General features: G+C 40.1%; 1 protein-coding gene across 17 annotated transcripts in view; it reads left to right on the plus strand.

The window, feature by feature from the left end:
- Positions 1 to 23,172, plus strand: part of STK33 (serine/threonine kinase 33) — a 58,554-nt gene that overhangs the window by 4,108 nt on the left and 31,274 nt on the right. For 3 of the 17 annotated variants that reach the window (XM_081180827.1, XM_081180818.1, XM_081180833.1), the window contains exons 2-5: positions 14,007 to 14,070; positions 17,142 to 17,229; positions 19,506 to 19,556; positions 20,035 to 20,349. The exons of 1 other annotated variant lie outside the window; for it this stretch is intronic. In XM_081180827.1, coding sequence (XP_081036953.1) covers positions 19,515 to 19,556; positions 20,035 to 20,349 — 357 coding nt within the window. In that variant the 5' untranslated portion in view covers positions 14,007 to 14,070; positions 17,142 to 17,229; positions 19,506 to 19,514. Of the gene's footprint in view, positions 1 to 11,628; positions 11,652 to 14,006; positions 14,071 to 16,959; positions 17,048 to 17,141; positions 17,230 to 19,505; positions 19,557 to 20,034; positions 20,350 to 23,172 lie in introns of those variants that run through there. 13 more of the 17 variants (XM_081180829.1, XM_081180828.1, XM_081180830.1 and 10 more) reach the window with 13 other exon arrangements.

Raw genomic sequence — 23,172 nt, forward strand, 5'->3', positions numbered from 1 at the left:
TGGAGAGCAACTTTCAGAAGAAGTTGCTGGGAGACTGCTGCTTAGCCCCCTGGCTTTTAATATTCTGAGTTCTGTGGGGTTTTTAATATTCTGAGTTCTTGTCTCCCATGCTATTCAGCATTTACATGAAACCATCTTGCTGCTTTTATCTGATTTGTTCAGAAATGTTATACAACTAGCAATGGCTTACAGCAGAAATGAAACTGCAGTGTAGTTTCTAAAGTGCTCTAAAGTAGCACTTTAGAGGCTAGCAAAATGTATTATTCCTTAAGCGTGCATGAATTACAAAAAATGAGACATCTGATCCTGTGGATTTCAGTCCCTTAAACCTTAGGCCATAATAAATTTGTTAGCCGTTAAGGTAGTAGTATTGTTCTTTTTGTTGTTTTGCTCAAGTTGCACAATGGTTTACTTTACAGAGTTGTGATGGTAAAAAACCATTCTGGCAAAATTAAAATTAAATTCAAAAGCTATTTGTAAAATTAAAGTTCTTAAGTGTCCACAATAGCAAGGGAAGAGGATGATGAGAAAACCAAAACAACTTGGCTGCACCCCATGAACTCCTAGCATCCTCACCAGGTCTAGTGGGCAGCCGCACCACTGATTCTTCTAATCATTTAATGGAAATGAACACTTTTGCAACATGGAAGTTCTCTGTGTTGGTGGTATTTACTAGTTTTTATTATTGTAGACCAAACTATAACTTCTGAAAAAAATATAGCCACTTGTTATAAAACAGCACACTGTGATACGTCTCCAGAAGTGCTAACAAAGCTTACTGCCCATCATAGGCACAGTCTTGACCCTTGTTTCCTACTTTACATGATTTCTGACAGAATTTTCAACTACTTTATTAAATTTGATTAGATCACCCTTATTCTATGAATGTATTCAATTATATGAATCTACTTCTTAAAATCCCTTCTGTGTTGTTGAAATAAAAGCCATCTTATGGTTACTGGGCCATAAGACACAAGGGCAATAGACTAAGATGCTTACTCATTTTCTCTCTGCTTCTAAATGAGTAACTAATTATGTTATCTAATTTTCAATAGATAGTCATATTCACTCTCCTCAAGAATGTTCACGGCAGCCTGTAAAATAGATGCTTTAAATCAAGGATTCACAAATCATTAATTTGCTAAAACACATTAGGAAGGAATGGTGGGAGTTGGTTTTTTTTGTAAGGGAGGAGAGAGAAGAAGCCAGCCGTCTTGTCCAGAAAAAAATACAAAAAGGGGACAGGAGCTGGTTTTCTTTACCCTGTGAGACCAGTAAGTTTAGTGTAGCACAATTTTGTCCATTTGCACCATTAACAGAAATGCTACCCCACTGAATTGGCACTACTTAGGTTCACGAACTGCTCCTAGAAAAAACCTGCCAATTGTACTCCTTGACACTTAGTCCTCCCTGTGCTTAACTTTTTCATATTTTCTAGCTTGGAACCTGCTTCTTAGCTGACATTCTCTATACTGTTGCAGTTGCAACCCTTCACCCTTAACACAAGAACAGACCTATTGGATCTACCTGTAAAACAGAATCCTCTGTGATTCAATTTCATTGGCTGGAGTTCTGGTATGGAAAAGAGAGAAAAGTACTATACTTTCTCCCCAGCCCACCTTCTCTACACTGTGCATGATTTTGTAGATTTCTATCATATGCTCCTTAGTTACTTATGTCAATATTTATTAATGTGGTTGGGAGGCTATATATATATATATATATATATATATATATATATATATATGCAGGTTTTGGTGTCTTCGGGTGTCTTCCCGTGTAAGAGTTGGGGTGTCTAGGCGACGTTTCGACGAGGTCTCACTCGTCATCTTCAGGCTGGTGCTTTCGGCTTCTTGTTACTGGAACAGAGCAGGATCTCAGTGTTTGAGTTCCTATAAATACTGTTGAGGGGGTGTGGTGTATAACATCCAACGTTCTGGGCAGAGAGGAAGTTCCCAGGTTAGTGTGCCTTTTCTTCTTTTGTTCATTAATTACTTGAGGGATATCTTGAGTGATTTCTTGAGTGATATTCTGAGTACCACTTAGGAGGGTCATTAGGTGTGGATTAGTTGCTAAAGCTTTCGTGTCTTGACCTCTTGAGCTTGTGAAGAGTTTTTCTGAGAAGATGGCTGTACTGCAAATAGTTGTGCTCTGGCTTGGCTTCGTGTATAGGGGCGAGCTGTGGTTTTGTGCCCTGTGCCAGCCAGATCTGTGTAGGGATTGCAGGGGGGTGCAGCATCCGGAGGTGCCACTATGGTTTGGCTACTGGATGGTGTCTGTAATTTATCTGTGGAGAGGGTCTGGGTTTGGGTCTGGTGTGGTTGATTGGAGATGGCGTTCTGTGTGCCTCTGGTTCTGGTGTCGGTTTTTGTGGGGAGGGCTAATTTCCAGATGTCTGGCAGGCGGGACGTGTCGTCACGCTTGTTCATGTTGTGAGGGTGTTTCTCTATCTCGATGGCTTCCATGATTATTCTCTTGTGGTGATGTTCCATGTTAAAGAGCAATTTGGAATCTGCAAAATTAATTTCGTGTCCTGTTTCTTTCATGTGTTGGTAAAGAGAGGAAGTTTTTTCTTCTTTTTTGACGGCATTCTTGTGTTCTGCGATACGTGCATTTATTCGTCTGTTTGTTTGTCCAATGTACGTGGCTGGGCAGACTTTGCAGGGTATTTCATAGACCCCTTGGTTTTCTAACTGGATTTTATCTTTGGGGTTTCTGAGGATATTGGCTATTTTTTGGTTGGTGCAAAAGGCTGTTTTGATATTGTGTTTATGGAGGATTTTGCTAATTTTATCTGTAGTGCCCTTGATATAAGGAAGGAGGGCCATGTCATTGTTTTCTTATATATATATATAGGTTCCCCCCTCGTTCCCACTATGAGAAAGCCTGTATGAGTCTAGCTTACGTATGTTAGAATATTCCTATTTTCATTGGAGAAATGTTGGAGTGTATCCAATGGGGAATTGCACACCTGTACAATCATATCTTTATGTTGTACAGACTGCATATCCAGACCATAGATATGATATAAGAGCCTTCTAACTTTCTCCAAAGAACATTACATTTACAATATGATGTAAACAGGGATACATTACACTGACTTGGACAAAATTGGGTTCTCTATAGTGTGTTGAACAGGGCAGTCTAAAAGCAATTTTATTATGGGAATGTTCAAGCACTTGAGGAAGTGAACTAGACAAGAATGCAAAAATCCCACTGAAAGCAGTGCTCCTAGCAACTAGCCAAGACCTGCAGTAAACATGAGCACAGCAAACTTCTTTGTTATGTGAACTTTTGTGGTTTCCATTTAACAGTGGAGCTGTCTGGACAAGATTTTATCTGCAGTTTGTTAATATGAATGTGGAGATCATCACAATGACTCAATTTCACAATTTCACTGTTAATATTTCTATCCCTTTATCTTATCATATTTCGTAGTCTCTTGTTTAGGATCTTTTACACCTTTATCTGAACACAGTACATACTTTGTTGTGCTCAGATTGTATGGTGATGGGGTTATTTATGTCCTGATCTTTCGAGCTTCTGAGTCAACAAAGTAGAATCAGTTCACAAAAATTTGTGCAATATAACAACCAGGATATCACGCTTCGGGTATGAGCTAATGCAACAAGGTAGTATGGATTGATAACTAAGATGCTGGTAGGATATTGCAGCAGAGTTTGTTAGGGCAGTAGTATGCAAAATAGATCAGAAATTGGTAGAAAGGGCTTCCATTCAGCAGGTACCCATCTATATTGGTGCCAGCCCATGCAACTGGATTTTTTTAAAAAAAAGATTTCAAATCATTGCTGTCAATCTCTTTTTTGTCAGCTGTGTCACAAATGGGAGTTGTGGGATACAGTAGGTTTGAGCTTGGAAACATTTTACCAAAAAGGAGAAAGGTTATTCTGGTTAATGGATACAACTGAGATTCAAATGATGTACTGCCATTATCACCTCTTTGGAAATTAACTGAAAGGGAAGAGCTGCATCACTTAATTTAAATGTACTCAAAAGTAGAACGAGAAGAGCTGGTGCAATTTTGTTGTGCAGTTATCCCGCATACTTATTTTGCAATGTGTACCTCCCAACATCCATGATGAAGGACGTAATTTCCTGATGATTTAGAGAGATCAAATTGCACATAACTTCTGTATATTTAATATATATGCATAATGTGCTGAGGATAGCTATAGATAAGAAATATTTCCTTTCACATAATGTTTGAATGGAACACTTAGGTGACTCTGAAGTGTAAACCACATCAATGTTTCTCCACTAAAATGCAAAACAGTGTATTGAAAAACAAATGCCAATTGAATGTGACTATACAAAGCAGATACTGTATTGTATTAAGGTGCCATCTGGTGGAAAAAACAAATGACAGAATTAAGGAAATCACTTAATACTTCCACCCAGGGCTGGATTAACTATTAAGCAAAATAAGCACTTGCTTAGGGTATCAAGGGAAGGGGGCACCACAGATTCATTGCCAGATTTTTAGCATTAATGGTCACAAATTGCTCAGCTGAGTCTTCATTTTCTCAGTTGAAGTATATTAAAAATCCCAACAGAACAACTATGCAACAAAGTAGGCTGGATGCCTTATTATTTCTACTAAGTATGGAGGAATACCGTATTTTTCGCCCTATAAGACGCACCGGCCCATAGGACGCACCTAGTTTTTTGGGGGGGAAATAAAGAAAAAAATTTTTATTCCCCCACCCAGCCGCAGGGCTGGGGCGGGGGAAGCCCGAGGTTTAAAAACGCACCTACCGTAGTTTTTAGAGGAGAAAAACAAGTAAAAAATATTCTGAATCAAATATTGTATAAACTACTGCATTTAATAAACAACCAATATATCAGAATCATAATACAGCCATGTAAAGTGAACAGCAGTCAACAGTGGCATTAAGAACCATCATCACTGTCATTAACAAATGAAGAGAGACTTTAAGGTTTGAGTACTCTTCTAGTCTTCTGTGAACCCCAAGAACTCATCACTGCTAGAGTCAGAATTTATGAAGCTCAGTTGCTCACAGTCACTGACATCACTTTCTTCGCTATCTTCATGTAAAATATCATCTTCGTTTCCATCCAAAGCATTGCTAATGCCACATTTTTTGAATGACCGGACAACGATTTCCTCCTTCACCGAGTGCCATGATGTTTTCACCCATTCACAAACTTGAGTGATAGTGGGCCTCTTCATTCGTCCAGTGGGTGTTAGATCATGATTACCAGCAGCCATCCATTTGTTCCACTCTTCTCGCATAAAGATCTTAAATGGCTTGTTGATGGAAACATCGAGAGGTTGCAGCTGGCTGGTAAGACCTCCAGGAATTACAGCTAGATGAGTCTTCGCTTCTTTAAAGCGCTTTTTTGTAGTTTTGCTAATATGTGCTCTAAACTGGTCAAGTACTAATAAGGCAGGTTTTTTCAAAAGCCCTCCAGGACGTTTGGACCACACTTTTTCAACCCATACTCTCATTCCATTTTCGTCCATCCATCCTTTCTCATGAACATGTACAACAACTCCTCGTGGAATCACTTCTTTTGGAAATGTTTTCCTTTTGAAAATTAACATGGGTGGCAATTTGGTGCCATCTGCACAGCAAGACAACACAACCGTGTAATGGGTTTTCTCATGTCCAGAGGTTTTCACGGCGATAGTTTTGGCACCTTTCCGATCAACAGTCCTATTTGATGGCACATCAAAGGTTAGAGGGACTTCATCCATATTCCCAATCTGGCCAATTTCAAATCCATTTCTCTTCCTATCATCAATTACAAAGTTATGAAAAGACATAATCTTAGATTCATATTCCTCCGGCATTTTTTGTGCGGTTCTAGTTTTGGTGCGCATAGCAAGGCCACATCGCTTCATAAATCTGTAGCACCATGATGGTGAGCCAGTAAAGTCATGAATGCCTTTCTCTAAAGCAATCCGTTTGGCTTCATATATTATCATTTTTGTAGAGACTGCGAAGCCATTTTTCCGCTGACTTGTGATCCATTCTTTCATGGCAATGTCCATCTGTGGCCACTTTGCAGCACATCCACGAAAAGTGTGCTTACTTTTTTCTGCTTTTTGCAGCTGATCCTCCTGTTTCCTCCACTCTCTTATCATTTTTTCAGTTGGAGGTGACCCAAAATGTCTCTCCGCTGCTCTGTTTCCATGCTCCCTAGCATATTTTACTACTTCTAGTTTAAAAGGAATCTTATATGCTAGTCTTTTCTGCTTTATCATCCTTATCAGAATGGGGGAGGTTTTCTGCAAGAAAATACAGTGGTAAGGAACTGTCAGTAACGTACAGGACAGTATCTCCAACGTTTATCATTGAGCGCTTAACTGCCCCCCCCAATATTTTTAAGTTGGAAGAGGGAGGGAGGGAAGGAAGGGAAAGGGAGAGCTCAACCTGTGGGTCCCCAGATGTTGCTGGGCTATAACTCCTATCATTCCTCAACTCATCTTCCCTGAGCTCTGGCCTTGCTACCTGGGGCGATGGGAGTTGTAGTTCCGCAACATCTGGGGACCCACAGTTTGAGAAAGGCTGAATTGTCTGTGAGGTGGGGCTTAACTGCCCCCCCCCATATTTTTAAGTTGGAAGAGGGAGGGAGTGAAAGAAGAGCGAGGGAGATCTTACATTTCTGGGTGTCTGTGGAGGGCAGCTGCCTTGCCTCGTGCAACCAGAGCAAAAGGAGGAAATGGCGGGAATTTCCCGGCATAATAAGATGAGGGAGGGGCGGAAGGGGCAGTCCTGATCCTTCCGGCACACTGTTAATCTAGCAGAGTGTAAGCAGCTTTCAATTTGCTTGAATTACAGCCCCGGGAAGCAGCCAGCCCCGGCTTAGTTTGTCGGCCAGTGTCGGGGCTGAAGGGGGAAGCCAGGGGTTTCCCCATAAAGCCCCGGCAAGTGGCTCAAGGAACAGCCTAGACATCCCTGCGGGTCCTCCCACAGGGCTGCCTGGGCTGCGGAATGGTTCCCGAAGCGTCGGGCGCTCTGCCTTCAGGGCGCCCGACGCTCCGAGAAGCAGGCTGCTATCCGCAGCCTAGGCAGCCCTGTGGGACCTCCCACAGGGCTGCCTGGGCGGCGGAATGGTTCCCGAAGCGTCGGGCGCTCTGCTTTCAGGGCGCCCGACGCTCCGAGAAGCAGGCTGCTATCCGCAGCCTAGGCAGCCCTGTGGGACCTCCCACAGGGCTGCCTGGGCGGCGGAATGGTTCCCGAAGCGTCGGGCGCTCTGCTTTCAGGGCGCCCGACGCTCCGAGAAGCAGGCTGCTATCCGCAGCCTAGGCAGCCCTGTGGGACCTCCCACAGGGCTGCCTAGGCTGCGGATATCTTCCTGAAGCCTGGAGAGCGAGAGGGGTCGGTGCGCACCGACCCCTCTCGCTCTCCAAGCTTCAGCAAAAGCCTGCATTCGCCCCATAAGACGCACCCAGATTTTCCCTTCATTTTTGGAGGGGAAAAAGTGCGTCTTATGGGGCGAAAAATACGGTATGTCTTATGTAAGATTTGTTCTAAGGATCTGATCAAAGACTTTGCAATGAGAAAAAGTAGAATTTTTTCCCCAAATATGAATAAAGTGGAAGTATACAAAAATAAACATTACGTTCCATCTTTCTGTAGGTTTTGTTTCATTTCAAAAAATAAAATTTTGAATTAGATAAATATGGGGGCACCAAGTGCCTAGGACCTCCAAAGGTCTTAATCTGGCCCTGCTTCACAAGATGTCAGGTGCTAAACCAGCCTTGAAAATAAGTCCAGATATTTACAAGCCTGCTGAATCTTTGCAAAATAAGTCCCCCCTTACCCCCCACAGCAGAACTTTGCTTTCATATGCTAGGCACAGAGGCAGGGTAGAGGATGTAAGCTCTGCTCCATAAAACACCAGATGTAGCTGCAACCATTTTAAAAAGGGGAAATTCATTCCTCATTGCAAGAGCAGCACAGAAGAAAGCCCAGGGAAAGCACTTTAAGGGAGTGCGGGGGGGACGGACCCTTACAGGTAGCATGCAAAAATTTGCAATACTGCCAAGACAGAAGACCATAGTGCAGGAAGTGCTAAGAATGGGATTTTTAAAATAATTATTTTTCATGTAGATAGAAGTACGCATAGTGGTTACTCACATTTTCTTAGGCTCCGTTAATAAATGTAACTGTTTGTGGGATAATTTATTCCTGAGGAGACTAAAATGGTATTGCAGAACCCCCTCAGACCTGCATAGGAGAGAAACAAGTTTACACTGCCTGAGGAGTATGTTAAATTGTCTAGAAGATGCTTTGTTACAGAAGCTACAAAGAAGAGAGGTTTATGTTCATGGTGAATCCATGGCAGGATAAATTCTGTGAAGTTTTGTTAGTGGTCCATCAACCCCTCCCTGCCCTCCTTCCCTCCCTCCTTTTCTTGTCCCACCTTCCTCCTGAAGGAGCTTGGGGCACCTGGTTTGTCTTTCAGCCTGCACTGAGATGGGGATCAATGTAGCATGTGTGGTCTGTATGCTTGCATGTGTGTGTGCATGTGAGAATGTGCGCTCTAGGAATGTGTGTGCATAAGTGAGAGAATGTGTACACAGTGGTACCTCGGGTTAAGAACTTAATTCGTTCCGGAGGTCTGTTCTTAACCTGAAACTGTTCTTAACCTGAGGTACCACTTTAGCTAATGGGGCCTCCCGCTGCGCCGCCAGAGCATGATTTCTGTTCTCATCCTGAAGCAAAGTTCTTAACCCGAGGTACTGTTTCTGGGTTAGCAGAGTCTGTAACCTGAAGCGTATGTAACCCGAGGTACCACTGTACTCCTCCTAGTGTGTGCATGGGCACCTTCCTAATTCTGTTGTTGAATGTGATGCAAGGTCATAAATGGGATAGTTCTTGGTGCCCCCTCTATGTCCTCTGGCTTTTACCAGGGGGCAAGCTTTTAGTTTTGCAGTTCCTGCCCTGTGGAACTCCTTGCCAATAGAGGTTTGGCAGGTGTCATCTCTGCTATCTTATAGATCTCTTTTTAAAATTGTGTTGTTCAGGCAGGCCTTTGAAATACAATTTTTTTTACTGACCATTTTACATTGATATGTCATTGGCATTTTTACTGTTATTATTGCAGTACTGTGTTTATAAGCTGTTCAATGCCTTGTTATATTTTCTATGAAAGTGTGGTTTCGAAATAACTAAATAATAAATGAATAATAATATCAGCTGAGGAATACAGGCCATAATGGAACTTAAGAGAACCGCGAGACTTATAGGAGTGTGTGGAGACAGGGGTTTACTGAAAATCCATTGTTTAAAGATTTGATGCCAAACCATACAGCACACAGACTCCCCATTCTCTTATGCCACAAAGTTTAAATGAATTTGGGAAGGATGAAGGAATGTGGCTTGATTAAAGAAATCACCAAGCCTTTCATGACAGTACAAAAGTGCCACCTCGTGGAAAAAAGAAATAACTACAGTGCTAGGTAACTTTATTAATGACAACACAGACGTATTTGGATCTTTTAATTTGGGTCTGATAATAAAATATTGTAAACATTGAAAGTTATTCCTGTAGGTTTTTTAAGTCATTTTCCAAATTTTTAAAAATGTACTAGTTTATGCTACAGTTTTTAATTTCAGGGTTGAAGCACCTTCCAGGTAGCTAAACTAGACAACTGTAGTTTATGCTTCAGCACTTGATCTTTATTATAGCTGCACTTTTCCTTGAGCGCAAGTTCCCAAGTTCACCTAAAAAAACCCAACCCTTTAAAAAACTTCTTATCAAGTTTGTACCTTTCAGCATTTAATTTTCTGCTTGCAGCAATGTTGTGTTAAACTATAAGCTATATCACCCTTGGTCTTTGAGTGAAGCTTCATTGAAGGTATTGTCTTTATCATATGACAGACTTGTAAATAAATGTTAAACAATTTTGTTGAAGTTCAGAGGATAAAAAAGGTCAGCAGTCTGCCTTCTTTATTCCTGATAAAACTACAAAGATAATAGCTTTGATTTATTTCCCTTTGAGGAGAGAATAACACAGTGCAGTATAGAGAATTTTTCACACTAGATATCTACATGATTTACATACTCTTTTAGAGAGTGCTGTTTTCTTCAACTTTCTCCCCCAAAGAAATGTTAGCTTCCTTGTCTTACATAGGCACACAAAATAGAAAGTCTGTAGTACATTCCATGTTTTCGAGATGAGTATTGTTCAGTTTGTTTTAGCCTTTGACTTGAATATATATCATTAATTGCAGATTGTTAGCGTGATGGAGTGGTGCAGTTTCTTCTGCTAACTCCAAATCCATGTATATCTGTACAGTTTTTTGTCTCCAACACCAGCTCTGCCTATGTCATTATCTGATGAGGAAGGTTGTTGTGTACAAAAACTATTAGTTCATTTATAAGGTGCTAGGAAACTTTTGGGTTTCTTTCTAGGCTGGACTTTGTGTACCAAAGTCTGCTGCTGCCTGAGAACATTTCTCAAATTAGGAGGGTGGACTTCCTGGATGAGTATGTCATGTGTGAGGAGCACAGATAATTTGACACCTGCTATTGAAAACAGGTATCTGTGGATTTCCCCAAAATGTGGATTTAAATCTGCTGCAGTTGATGGAATTGGATCATGAGTGCATGCTCTGGATCATAGTACTTAAGGCTGAAGATGCAGTGGTCAGATTGAGGAGTGTGGGTGGGTGCAGATGTGGAGGAGGCAGGAAGCAGAGAGGCATGGAGTGTACATGAAACTGCACTAAGTATGTAAATATAGGAGCTGTCTGTAAACCCTGGCCATAGTATGTGATGAGGGTGTCTACAGTTAGACTGCTATGATGCAACTGCAGTTGAGGAATTCCCCTTTTGCCCTTTGAATTGAGTATGTGATTTTCAGGGATGGGGTTAACAAAAGCGAGATTGCCACCTCTCCTATTTTATTTCATGATTATTATTATTGATATTATCATCATTAGGGTTCTATAAAGCCCTTCATCTTAAGATTGAGGGAAGTTTACAGGATTAAAAACAGCATTACAAACCAATTTTATCTATTATTTTTTAAAAAAAATCAATAATAAAGTGTAATGGGTATGGGGTTGCTCGTGCGTAAGTTGCCGCCTCTCCTGGCTATGTTGCCTGGTTAAACCTTTCTGTCTGGACAGCCCTTCACTTCGTGGCTGCCTCAGTCGCTAGCAGAATCCGTCAGTGGGCGTTTCTTAAACCTTTTCCAACATAAAAGTTGTTTGACACCCAGTCTCCTCCTACTCTCTCTGCGCGGAAGTCTTCTGTGCAGGGTGGGCGTGGGTAGCGGAGGACCCGTGCTCTCCCCGCTGGTGTCCGGTGAAGAGTCCTGGAGCCCTCTCGCCGATTCCCCCATCAGCCCCTCTATATCCCTGGTGTTGCGCTGATTTGCTTCCCCATCTGCGGAGCTGCCTCTCTCCCTGCTGGGCCCTTCTCCAGCATCATTTGAGAGCCTTCCCTCCGCCTCTAGCTCCAATGTCAGTTCCCTGACATAAAGTAACATTGGTTTGTACAACCCACTAAGCCAAACCTTGTCCTAGCTCAGTATGGCAGAGGAGCAAAAAAGGACCAGAGATGGGCAAAGTGACTACAAGCTCTTCTCCAGAAGTCTGTATGCTTGTGCAGCCTCACAAAGACAGCATTTGCCAAGTGGTGCAAAGCAGGTAAGTGATTTAAAAGCAGCAGAACTGGATAAAATAAAAACAATAAAGTTTTTGTAAAAGTCTTTTTTTTGGGGGGGGGGTAAAAAAACAACAACCAGGGAGAATAAAAGACCTGGCACAAAAAAGATAGCATAATACGTGCCATGTGAGTATTTCTGGGGGAGGAGTACCACAACCAAAAGTGCCCTCTCTCTAGTTGCCACCTGCCTTACTTGCATCAGTGGGATGTTCAAAGAAGAGCATTGGCACGTGACCTAAGTGTACAGTCTGTATTTGGTTTCTGTCTTAGATTTTAAGAGCTGTTGAGTTTCTGAGAAATTATTTTTGTGAATCACATAACAGTAGCAGTGTTTGCTTTGATAGCAAGCAGGTTTTTCTTGATACTTTTTTTCCTTTGTGCACTGGAGTGCATTATTCCTATACCTATGTTTTAGGAGTAGCAGGTTCAAGATATGCGAAGGTGGGGATTTGTATCTTACGCCAGATGAAATGAAAATCTACTTGGGCAATAGCTCCTCCATTATCTTACTTCAACAGATAAAGCAAACACTATAAATCAGCATTTTATTACTAAGGCAAGATACAAAAGATGGCTTTAACAGTCCTGCACAGAGGGAGTAGATAAGAAGCATTTGTCCTTTCATTAGTGTATGTAATACCATATTTGAATTAATATTCAACACAATAAAAAGTGAACAAAAATTGGCGACAACTGATGGTGGTGAGCAGCCATGCTGAATTATATGATTTTAATAATTTGTGGCAATCTTTCCTTTTCTTATGTAATTATTTTTTTGGAAAGTAAAAGGCTACAGCCTTACAGCAACGTATAAGAGATTTTAATAGAGATTGAATAGAGAATGCAGTGTAGTGGATTTGAACAGGGAACATACTTTCCATACAGCATATACTGGCATCTCTCTGGAATATATAAAATAGGTATATGAAATATACCTCACAGACGTAGGCTGCAATCCTTACTCCCTGATGGAGAGAGTTAGGATGGTGTGTAGAGTTTTCCCCCACTGGCTTTTGTCCCAGCTCCACCAAAGTGGGCAGAAAACTACAGTTGGTGGTTCTTATTCTGATGGTAGACAGCTGAAAGGATAGAAACAGATTAGTTTGTTTTGAGGTGGGGTGGCAGAGGCTAAGTCCCATGGATCCTTCCCCCAAAGGGCCAATCCTTAGGCCTCTCAGTTTTGCCAACCAGGAGCTGGTATAACGAAAGAAAGAAAGAAAGAAAGAAAGAAAGAAAGAAAGAAAGAAAGAAAGAAAGAAAGAAAGGCTTTCAATGCAACAGAGGACCAAACTTTTGCACCTCCCTGGCCCCTTGATAGTATAGTATATAACTTTGTGGAGGTAATTAAATAGGCATATACTGACCCAGGGTGCTTTTATGTATAATATTTACCATGAGAAAGGGCAGTGTTAAATGTACTTCATGTTTCTTTATTTATTGAGTGAGCATGTATGGGGTAAAGCAGTTCTTTAAGTAAACTTGTCCAAAACTTTTTTACAATAATAACATCACGATGTTATCAGCATAATCTGTGAAAACCAATCTATGAGACCAATGTGATGGTCATATTTTTAAGTAAATTATCATGTCCTATGATGTACTTACCACACAGAGAGAGCATCCAATTAGTCCAGTTAAGCATCTACGTATATATTTGTTTTCACTTGTTTTTCTTAATATCTTCTATGATGCTATCCATTTCAGCCGTCTACTTTAATGTATGGTGAATATATGTTGGTAATTAAGCAAGCATTTTTGTTAAAAAAAGAAGATAACATTGAAAAAATATATTAGAAAAATTATTAAATAATTTATTTTAAATAATTACAATATTTTAGATAAACCGTATGTAACACCTAGGTATGAGTGGTAGCTACACTCAGTAATATGGATAATACTAAATATCTGATGAAGTCACCTCAAGTGTTTTATTTTTCTCATTGGCTAATGTTTTCTTAGTTCCAGCTGTGTTGTATGTCTGTGTGTGAGATTAGTGTTCATAGCAGTATGAAGCATTAGTTAGCGGCTTGACTAGTTAAATAATTACCTTTACTTGTACAGACTTGGCCCTTGTTGTCCTTGACAATAGGATGCTCTCATGTGCAATTAAACATTAATTTGCCCCCACTCTCCTTGGGTCTCTGCTTATGGATTTTTTTCATTTCCAGTTATGCCCCACTGATTATAAAACCTTGGTTTCCAGCCGCTGAAAACCTGATTAGACTTGTGCTGCTCTGATATAAGGTTGATCGCCCGCCCCGGTATACTTTCTAGGCTTACTATTTTGGAGCAAGTATAAATAGCAAGTAAAATATTCATTCCTTTTTTAAATATAGGGAATGGGAACATTTTGAAGTTACAGTGGTGTTTTGTGCGACCAATCAAATGTGAGTGTATCAGGTAAGAATTAATTTTTTGTTAATAATCAATTTCATTTTCAAATGCTGGGTTTGTAGAAACACACAATAGGTTTCTCTTTTAGAAAAAGCACATACATGCATCTAAACGGATTTCTTACGCTGCAGTGCTATACACCCATCACAAAGCAGCAGAGTTCTACCACGTACCACTCATAGTAGATACTGAAATGTGATAAAAGACAGTATTTACCACACTGCATGTCTACAGTATGCATTGCACTGCAATGTTGCACACTCACTAACTCGTCACATTTAGGCTAAGCAATCACTTAGTCAGTCTAGATAATAAGTAGGCAGAAGTAAGAAAGATGAACAGCTACCATGAAGCTATGCAGTAGTTGGGGAGATAATATTTTTTGGCTGGCAGGTATGAATGGGCCAGTCATGTATCAATGAAGAACAAGAAGGCGATGACTACAGTGCTTCTTTCAGGTTTAATATCAGTCAGTTCAAAGGATCAGATATTAGGTGACCAGAATGGAGTGTAAGTCAGTCAGATAAGCAAGGAACATCTAGGCTGTAATGTTACTATAGCAAGAGTTAGAGTGCACATCATTCCCTCTCAGTGGGGAAGATGTTTCTTGCACTGTTCTCTGTTGTTAGACTCTAGTGCACTAACTCCGTAAAGCAGTCCAGACTTGTTTTTATGGAAGCAGTAGTTTGCTGACCTAGATGGGGATTTCGCTGGAGTTGGTGATATGACAGCTATGTCTGGAAGAAAAGCAGAAGGCCTTGGAGGGTAATCATACTATGTGGCAGGGTAGCCCCAAATACTGATGGAGTGTCTTTTTTTTTTGTAAAAAAATAATAATTCTTATCTTTGTTTAGGTGTAGGTTGTGACTTCTCTTGAAAATATATTTTGTAGGATCTAGTGACTGCCTCATTTCATACATGTTATAGACAGTTGTGGACCTGTGAAAACAGGTTATGTAGGCAGTAAGCTTCCTATATATGACAGGTTGCAGAATTCCCTTGTTTGTATATTCCTGTCCTGTCATCAGTCATTCTCCCAGGAACAAAATCATTTATTTACTTTGCTTTAAATTCTGCCCTGCTGAAGGATGCAAGGTGTTGATATCAAGTACGGAACACTATAGGTAGACCCATTCCCCTTGGAGGACTCAACAACAGAAACATAAATTGACCCAGAGAGGATGGAGAAAAAATAAACAAATGCATAAAAAAAAACATTAGTCTTCCTTCAAATACATGCATAGAACAATATCAGAGTTATAATTCATATTTTTAAAATGATGCTGTGCACTGTTGAAAAAAAATCCAATCATAACTGGCAAGAAATCTGCTTTTTTGAGATTAGAAAAGGAATTTTCTTGTCAAGTGTCTTACAACAAAGGACAGATTTTTTTTAAAAAAACTTTGAGGAAATGACATGGTGATGTCCTTTCAAATGAGGAAATGAATCCTCTTCCTGTGAAAATGAAATCCTCCACATATCTCAGTTGCCTTTTAAGCCTTTCAACCTGTCAATGAAATTGTGTAATCAAATAATAGCATGCCTGAAGCTTATAGCCTTTTCTTGAGAAGTAGTATCATCAAACGATGTGCTCTATTGATTTTAATCACACTGAACCAGATTTTTTAAACTTAGAGTAACGGTATTGGCTTCAGTAGGATTACTCCAGAATTTATATCATATAAGCACAGAATTCTGTTCATTTAAGCAAAATATTATCCACTATAAGGTACTGGAACATCACTAGGTGAAAGAAAATATGGTCGGATTTTCTTTTTCTGGAAGCTATTCAAATAGTCTTTCCCTCTGACCACCTGCTAAAATTGTCAGATATTTGCCTCCATTTTGTGATGAGTATTCAAGGTCATTGCAGTGCTCAAATGTACATGCTGTTTTACTTTTTCTTCCTAGTCAGCCTGAGTTCTTGTTCACTTTTTCATTTTTTATCCATCATATATTGTACTTCAACACTGCTATGCTAAAAGTGCATTTTCTTTTTAGTTTATTAAAGGTATTTTCCAGTTAATCCTAACACTTCTGAGCATGTCTACTGGTTCCCAAACATGTTCAACCACTAAAACTTGCATGCTCTTTACAGTTTTATTATTTAATTATTTTGGGGATTTATATATGCACTGCCTTTCAAAACATAAAATCTTTCCAACTACCATAAAAACATCATTCAATACATCAATATTATAATTAAAAGAGGAGTAGAAAGCAGTTTGATAATTATCCTTTGAGCAGGAAACTGTTTCAAATTCTGCTAAATTTTGCTGTGCAGGAGCTTAAATGAAAGAGTATTAACAGTATGTTTTATTGACTTTGCTTTTCCATTAATTTTTCACTTTATAAATGGAGCTATTAAGTTCTTACTTCGCTGTAGAACGTTTCAGTTTGTCAGGATTTTGTAGGTGGTATGAAAAGAACTAATTCCATAAACACAACGATTTCACCCCCTCTCTTCCCCCTTCATGGCCCCTAAATCTGTTCTGTGGTTTTTTCCTACCCTGTAGATCAAATTTGAGGAGGATATGGGGTTCTCATGCGCAGGGAGTTTTGGTGTGTAACTGGGAATTTTTTATGTAGAAGGAAAAATCTCGTTGGATATTGCCCTGTAAATTGTCTTCTGAAAAGCCTTCCCCCAGCTCTCCAGAACAGATTTGTGCCAGTGTGTAGGAACTACAAGGAACAGCGGGATTCAGCAGCCTCTAACTCAGTGGCTGTCACTGCCCCAGAAGATCAAGTACCTATTGTTCATATTCATTGCAAACCTTGAAAGTATTTGATGGGGAAAACAGACTTAAGATCTTGCAAATCACTTTCTGGTTTTCTCACTTGCCCCAAATATGCTTCCAGAGATGCTTCCCCCCTTTATGGCTTCTCTTTCCAAGGTACCTCCAGAATTTCAGTACCTTCCCTGTCCCTCCGCAGTCTGCATTATCCTGATCCCAATCCGAACCTCCAAATTCCACCCACAAGGTAAACTCTTTGCAGGGAACATGGCTAAGGTTGTGCAAATTTATACAAGTTCATGTTTTGCTATTCAAAAAAATCTTTTGGTTTCTTCTTACAGAGTCTGTATTGCCATGGTGCAAAATTTGATTTTATTGGGAAGAAAACTTCACAGTGACCTTCAGCAGAGTAACTAGAATAATAACTCAGTGAGTTGATACACTTTGGCAGTACAAAAATTAAAATAAAATACTAGCAGGGAAGCATTTACTTCATGTATATTTGCTTTGAGATGCAACCAGGCATATATAATGTGGTTAAGCAAATGTAACCTATTTCCATTTAGACAATTTTGACAGTGATTGATTTTGATCTATAATGGCATGGCTGAAATATTGATAAACTTGAGTTAGCACCTTCAAATATTTGAATGCGACACATCACAAAGTACATAGGTGAGATGACAGACCCAGTTGTGCTTATTGCTTGTGAATGTACTCTTAGAAACATAAAAGGATAATCAGAGAATCATAGAATTGTAGAGTTGGAAGTAATAAAAGTTTTGTGTTTGTTAAGCAGAGATGAAATGTTTGGATACAGTTACATAGTATTGTTTTGTTTTTCGTTTAATTATCTAGCTATTGGTTTTAGACTTTAATAACATGGCAAAATTGCACATGAGCTTCCTATAGCATTCTGGTCAAAATGTAAAGGGTCTGTTTCACCTGTAAGGACTTTACACACCTTTTGCTTTGATTATTACAAGCTTTGGTCTGTCCAGAAGGGATTATAATTATTTATCCTGCATTTGTTTAGATAACTTCTGTTCTTCTTTGATATTTTAGGAATCCTTTAAAAGGTACTCTGGCTCTCTGCATAAAAAGAGATTAGGAAGCTAGCTATAAATTTGATATGCTTGGCTAACACTAAAAGCGTACAAGAGATTCTTTAGGTTAATTATTCTTCAGTATCCATGTGGTGGGTAAATCACACTTGCACTTTGCATGGCTGACCATTAAGCTCATTGATATTGCTGCTATATGTCAGGGATGGCTGACTTCTGCGTTGTTGGGGACCATGCCATTCTCCTAATCACCTGGTGGTAGGAAGTGTCTATTAACTAGCAACTGACTTTCTCATGAGTAGTCAAGCTCCATAATAAAGTAGGTGCATTGCAATACTTAGGCTATCACAATTATAGAACCCATGTGCTCAAGGTTTAGCCAGGACATTACCTACAAAATCCAAAAGAGAGAGTATGTGTGGAGTCACTGTTTCTTGGGAATGGAATCTATTTTCCTTTTCCTTACAGCTGAAACTGTAGACCAGCCTTTCATGACACCATGCTTAGAATTTGGTTGGGCTGTAGAGGGTGCTGTAAAATGATTTGGTCCCAGGCTTGCCAGTTGGTCTTTCCTGTCATATATTTAACGTCAAAATTTTAAACCCTTTTTTTATAGTCTCATAGCAAACATTGGAACAAGCACAGCTCATTAATTTTTAGAGATGTGCAAAACCAAGACCCATGTTAGACCTACTGCCAACATGTGAGATGCTGGGCCCACCTGATTCCTGGCATGCCCATGGCAGTAGCCAACAGGGCTGAGGGGGCAGCTTTGATTGGAGCTCTGGACTGCATGCTCACCATTCTGCCATATTAATTATGCTGCCCTGGTGTGCTTCTGGCATGGAATCCAGAGCTCCAAGTGACAATGGGGACTGCAGGGGGCAGCTCGGCAATGACACAGATCAGAGCTATCCTGATTATGTTTGTATTGGCTTCAGCCTACACATTTCACAGTTGAAGTGGCATAAGATGGTTGTGCCACCACCATCGTAGATAGGTTGGCAGGTAGCAATCTCGGAGGTGGAGTAGACATATCTCAGAAGTTGTTGGATCTGGGGGAATATACCCAGTGAGGAATATAAAGAACATTAGAGAGCAAAGGCTCTTCTTTTAAGGATCAAGCAATAAGATAGGATCCAAAGGCTTATCTAGTCCAACATCCTACCAAATACCTGGAGCCCTGTCAATTCATTCAAGCTAGCCGAATACACATTTACCTCTCTAGCATAATAGGTTTTGTTTTATGTTTTCAATTTTTATTCTACAACTGAGAATATAAACAGGGAAGAATTCAGTGTTGTGCTTTTACAAATGTCCTGTCAGCACAAGCACCGAACAACCCCGCCTCTCTCCTCTATGAACGTTTCTGGGGGTTTTCCCATTCCCACTGAGCCAATTTGGGGTGCAGGCGCAGGAGGCAAGACAGGAGGAAGAACCTTGTTATGCTAGGGGAAGTCCAGTTAGTTGAATCCAGCCCAGAATGATAAAGTAACTAATAACAAACAACAAAACATTCTAGCATGCTGTTTCTGTATGGTTTTTTTTTTTTGGGGGGGTGTCTTTTAGTTTATGAATAGTAGGCAGATTGAACTTAGTCTGTAGATTTCAGTGGTTTCTTTCTATCCATTCTTACTCCAGCTCCCTTCCATGACAGTGCTACCTATTTCAACATGGTCCTCACTTTTTGAGGTAAGACTTTAGGTTGTACATAATATTCCTTCTAATATTACAACATAAAAAATGTAGCATTATATATTCCCCTTTTGTAAGCTGAAATCATCAAGATAAATAATTTCTCCTGCTTAAAAAAGGTAAAGGACCCCTGACAGTTAAGTCCAGTTGTGAACAACTCTGGGGTTGTTGCGCTCATCTCGCTTTACTGGCCGAGGGAGCCGATGTTTGTCTGCAGACAGTTTTTCCGGGTCATGTGGTCAGCATGACTAAGCCGCTTCTGGCGAAACCAGAGCAGCGCACAGAAACGCCGTTTAAAAATGTGTGTATGTGTGTGTGTACACACACACACACACACACACACGTGTGTATAGAGAGATCGAGAGAGATCAGAGGTCTGTATTACAGTACTGTCATTGCTTGAAGCCATTGCTAGTCATAAAACATTTTAATACCACCAGTCCACTAACTGTGACCTTCCAATTCCTTTTCTCAGCTTTTTGTTTTGCTTCCTTCAACAGTGGACACTGAGGTGCCAATCTTTGTGCTACTGTTTAATTTGCACAGCAGGATCTACACGACCAAACAGATGGCTGATCTCAGTCAGGAAAATACAACTGCAAAATGTACAGAGTGTTGCACATCATTTGAACCAAGCAATGTTGTGCTTTTTTGCCCCCGTTGCAATAATGGCACCATGAGCCCTGAACAAGCTGTAGTAGAGAACTCAGATTCACCAGCTACTTCAGTGAGTGAATGTTCGGATCCCGAAGACACCTTGTCAAAGAAACAAACATCTTATTTAGCAAATGTAAGGATACTAACTTCAAAGATTTTATTTTCTTCCTGTTCCACCATCCTTCCACCACCCCAGTGTATGTTCAGATAACTTTCCCTTTTGTGAAATGCCTTTGTGAAATCTGGCCAGTGATAGTAATGTCAGGCAAAATAGGAAAATGACAGGATTCAAACCTATAAAGCACTCCCCTCCAGGAAAGCTGCTTACCCACTCAGCTACAGAAACAGGCAGAAGATGTGGAGCATTTGCCACCCTCCAGGTGACCATGTACAATTCCAACCATATGTGGCAGGACCAAATAGGACACATAAGAAACTCTAGCCCTATGAAACAGTAGAAGTCTTGCCTGGAGAAAGTCCTAGGCTTATACTCAGACAGGGATAGGAAGCTTAAGCTTGTGCAGACACACCTGACAAAGTGCTGACCAAGCCAGTTGGGTGCTGGATGGGCAAATTACTTGTTTCTTAATGGACCTCTGCTCCATCTTCCTGTGCTGTTTTTCTTGGCTGGCTAGCTCTGCTAAGTTATTGATCGTATATGCCTTGTTCCTCCCCCTCCCCCCACCAGTTGATGGACTCCTTTACAGTGGCAGCAGAACCTGTTTCACTTGTGGGTTCAGAGAGGCTGCCCGCTTTGAATGGAGGGCTCACTGAACTTAAATCCCAGTAGTAGAAAAAGCATTGGCACCCCTCCCAGTTAAGACTCTCATCCTGAAGTGAGATTGAACTAGGATGGGAGAAGAGATCCCTATCCGCTAACTCCCAGTAACAAAGAAATGGGCAGCTGTATGAAATCTTTTTATTGAACGGCATGACATATGGAATAGCATCTGAAGCAAAGGCAGGTGGGATTGCCAGCCTTTTGTCCCAGCGGGGCTTTGTTGCCATTGAAAACTGCATAACAACAGGCAGAAGAGTTGCAGGTGTTACGCTCACCGTGGCTTCTTCTACATGTTGGATATGCCTTTACCTGTTTAAGCAGCTGCCTGCCTGTCATCTTGAAAAGGTGCAGGAGCCTGTCTGGTAGCTCCACAGAGAAAAACCTACAAGTGCTCTGGTGACTGCTAAGGATGAGTGAGCTGTCCAGAACTTGCCTTAGACCAGTGGTTCTCAACTTGTGGGTCCCCAGATGTTGTTGGACTACAACGCTTATCATCCCTGAGCTCTGGGCTTGCTAGCTAGGGGTGATGGGAATTGTAGTTCAACAACATCTGGGGACCCACAGGTTGAGAAAGGCTGCCTTAAACTGACTTATTCTTTGATCCCTCCCACACCCTGCTATTCCCAGAAGCCCTTTCTGCCGGTCCCTCACCTCTGAAACGCAAGCTCCCTAACCTTTGTCTTTTAAAACCTAATAGGCATGGTACTTTGATCAGTGACAGCAGAGAGATGAAACAAGTCCCCCTTGCAACAACTGGGGTGACATCATGAGATCAGTTTCAGCTGATGTTGAGAATGTAGAAATGTTGAATCATTTGATTTTCTTTGAAATAATAGCTCAGATTTAATCTCAAAATCTTCAAAAGTTACAATAATTGTGTGGAGAAATTAAGCAGAAGTGGTGATTGACCTAAATTTCTATTATTCCCCTGATGCTTTTTATAGAAAATATGTACAAAGGACATTTTCTTTTGTTTTCAGTCCAGTGCTGTGTACTGCATTTATTTGAGAACACAAGTATTTGAAACTTGTAGAGCACAAATCTTTAAAAGCTTTTGTTGCAAAAAAATCCCCTGAAATAAATATACATTCAAAACAAATGGGATGGGAAAGCACTTAAGATTGAAACTCCAGAGGATTACCCATAATTTGGTCAATTAACACAAATTGGCCTCCTTAAAGTAGTGCTCTTAAAAAGCGGGATGAAAACTTTGAACAATCTCAGATAAACTTTGTTTGAACATAGCATGAGTGATTTACATCTGATATAAAAAGATAATATAGTAACCTATGATTATACTCTTTATGCCATATAGTATAATCAAAAAGAATTACTTCATTTTACTATTGGAAACTGAGTTTTACATCTCGGATGGTCAGTAGAATGCATAGGATGTTTTGAAAAGTAGGACCATTAACTTTAAAATTGCCATATATGAAATCCATTATTGTTATAGATTTCTTTACTTTTTTAGTGTAAGATGGATATTATATTAGCACAAATAATTTTAGCATCATTTTATTCTCTTAGTTATACATTTACTTGTCTTTTTTCCAACATCAGCTACTTCATTAATTTAGTATCTAATTGATTAACTTAATGCAAGCACTTAATGCAGTGTCATTTTTTGTTAGTGTATCCCAGTTGGCTGAGTCACACAAAAAGAAGAATCTTTTACTCTGCTTGATAAAAAAAAAAAAGTATTAGGCATTAGGAATTTTTTAAAACCCTAGTAATTCTAGATTCTTTATTCAGGCTGTCTAATACCAGTAGCATTTACAGTTGTAAATACAAATACATTTCCACTAATGTTTATTTAGTGGAATTCCTTATATATATTGTCCAGTATCAGTTTAAAAAGGATTTTTTAAAAGCAGGCATTAGGCTCTTCTGCTTAGTTGGCTTATATAGGTGCAGCGTGAATCAGATTGCCCTATTTTATTTTAACACGGTCCCTTCCAACTCTACAATTCTATGTTTCTATTAGAATATGAATATATGAACCTGCTTTATGAAAAAAAGTTTTATTGTGCATTGACTTTGCTATTTCTGGTTTGAGGGTGCCATACTGCTATATAAATATTTTGGAATAAAAAAACAAAAATTGAATTGGATTATTAGTTCATCTAGCTCAGTACTGTCTCTTTACTGTGATTGGCAGTAGCTTCTCCAGGA

The sequence above is a fragment of the Podarcis bocagei genome (genome assembly GCF_964188305.1).
Source record: "Podarcis bocagei genome assembly, chromosome: 1".
In the NCBI taxonomy this organism is placed as follows: domain Eukaryota; kingdom Metazoa; phylum Chordata; class Lepidosauria; order Squamata; family Lacertidae; genus Podarcis; species Podarcis bocagei.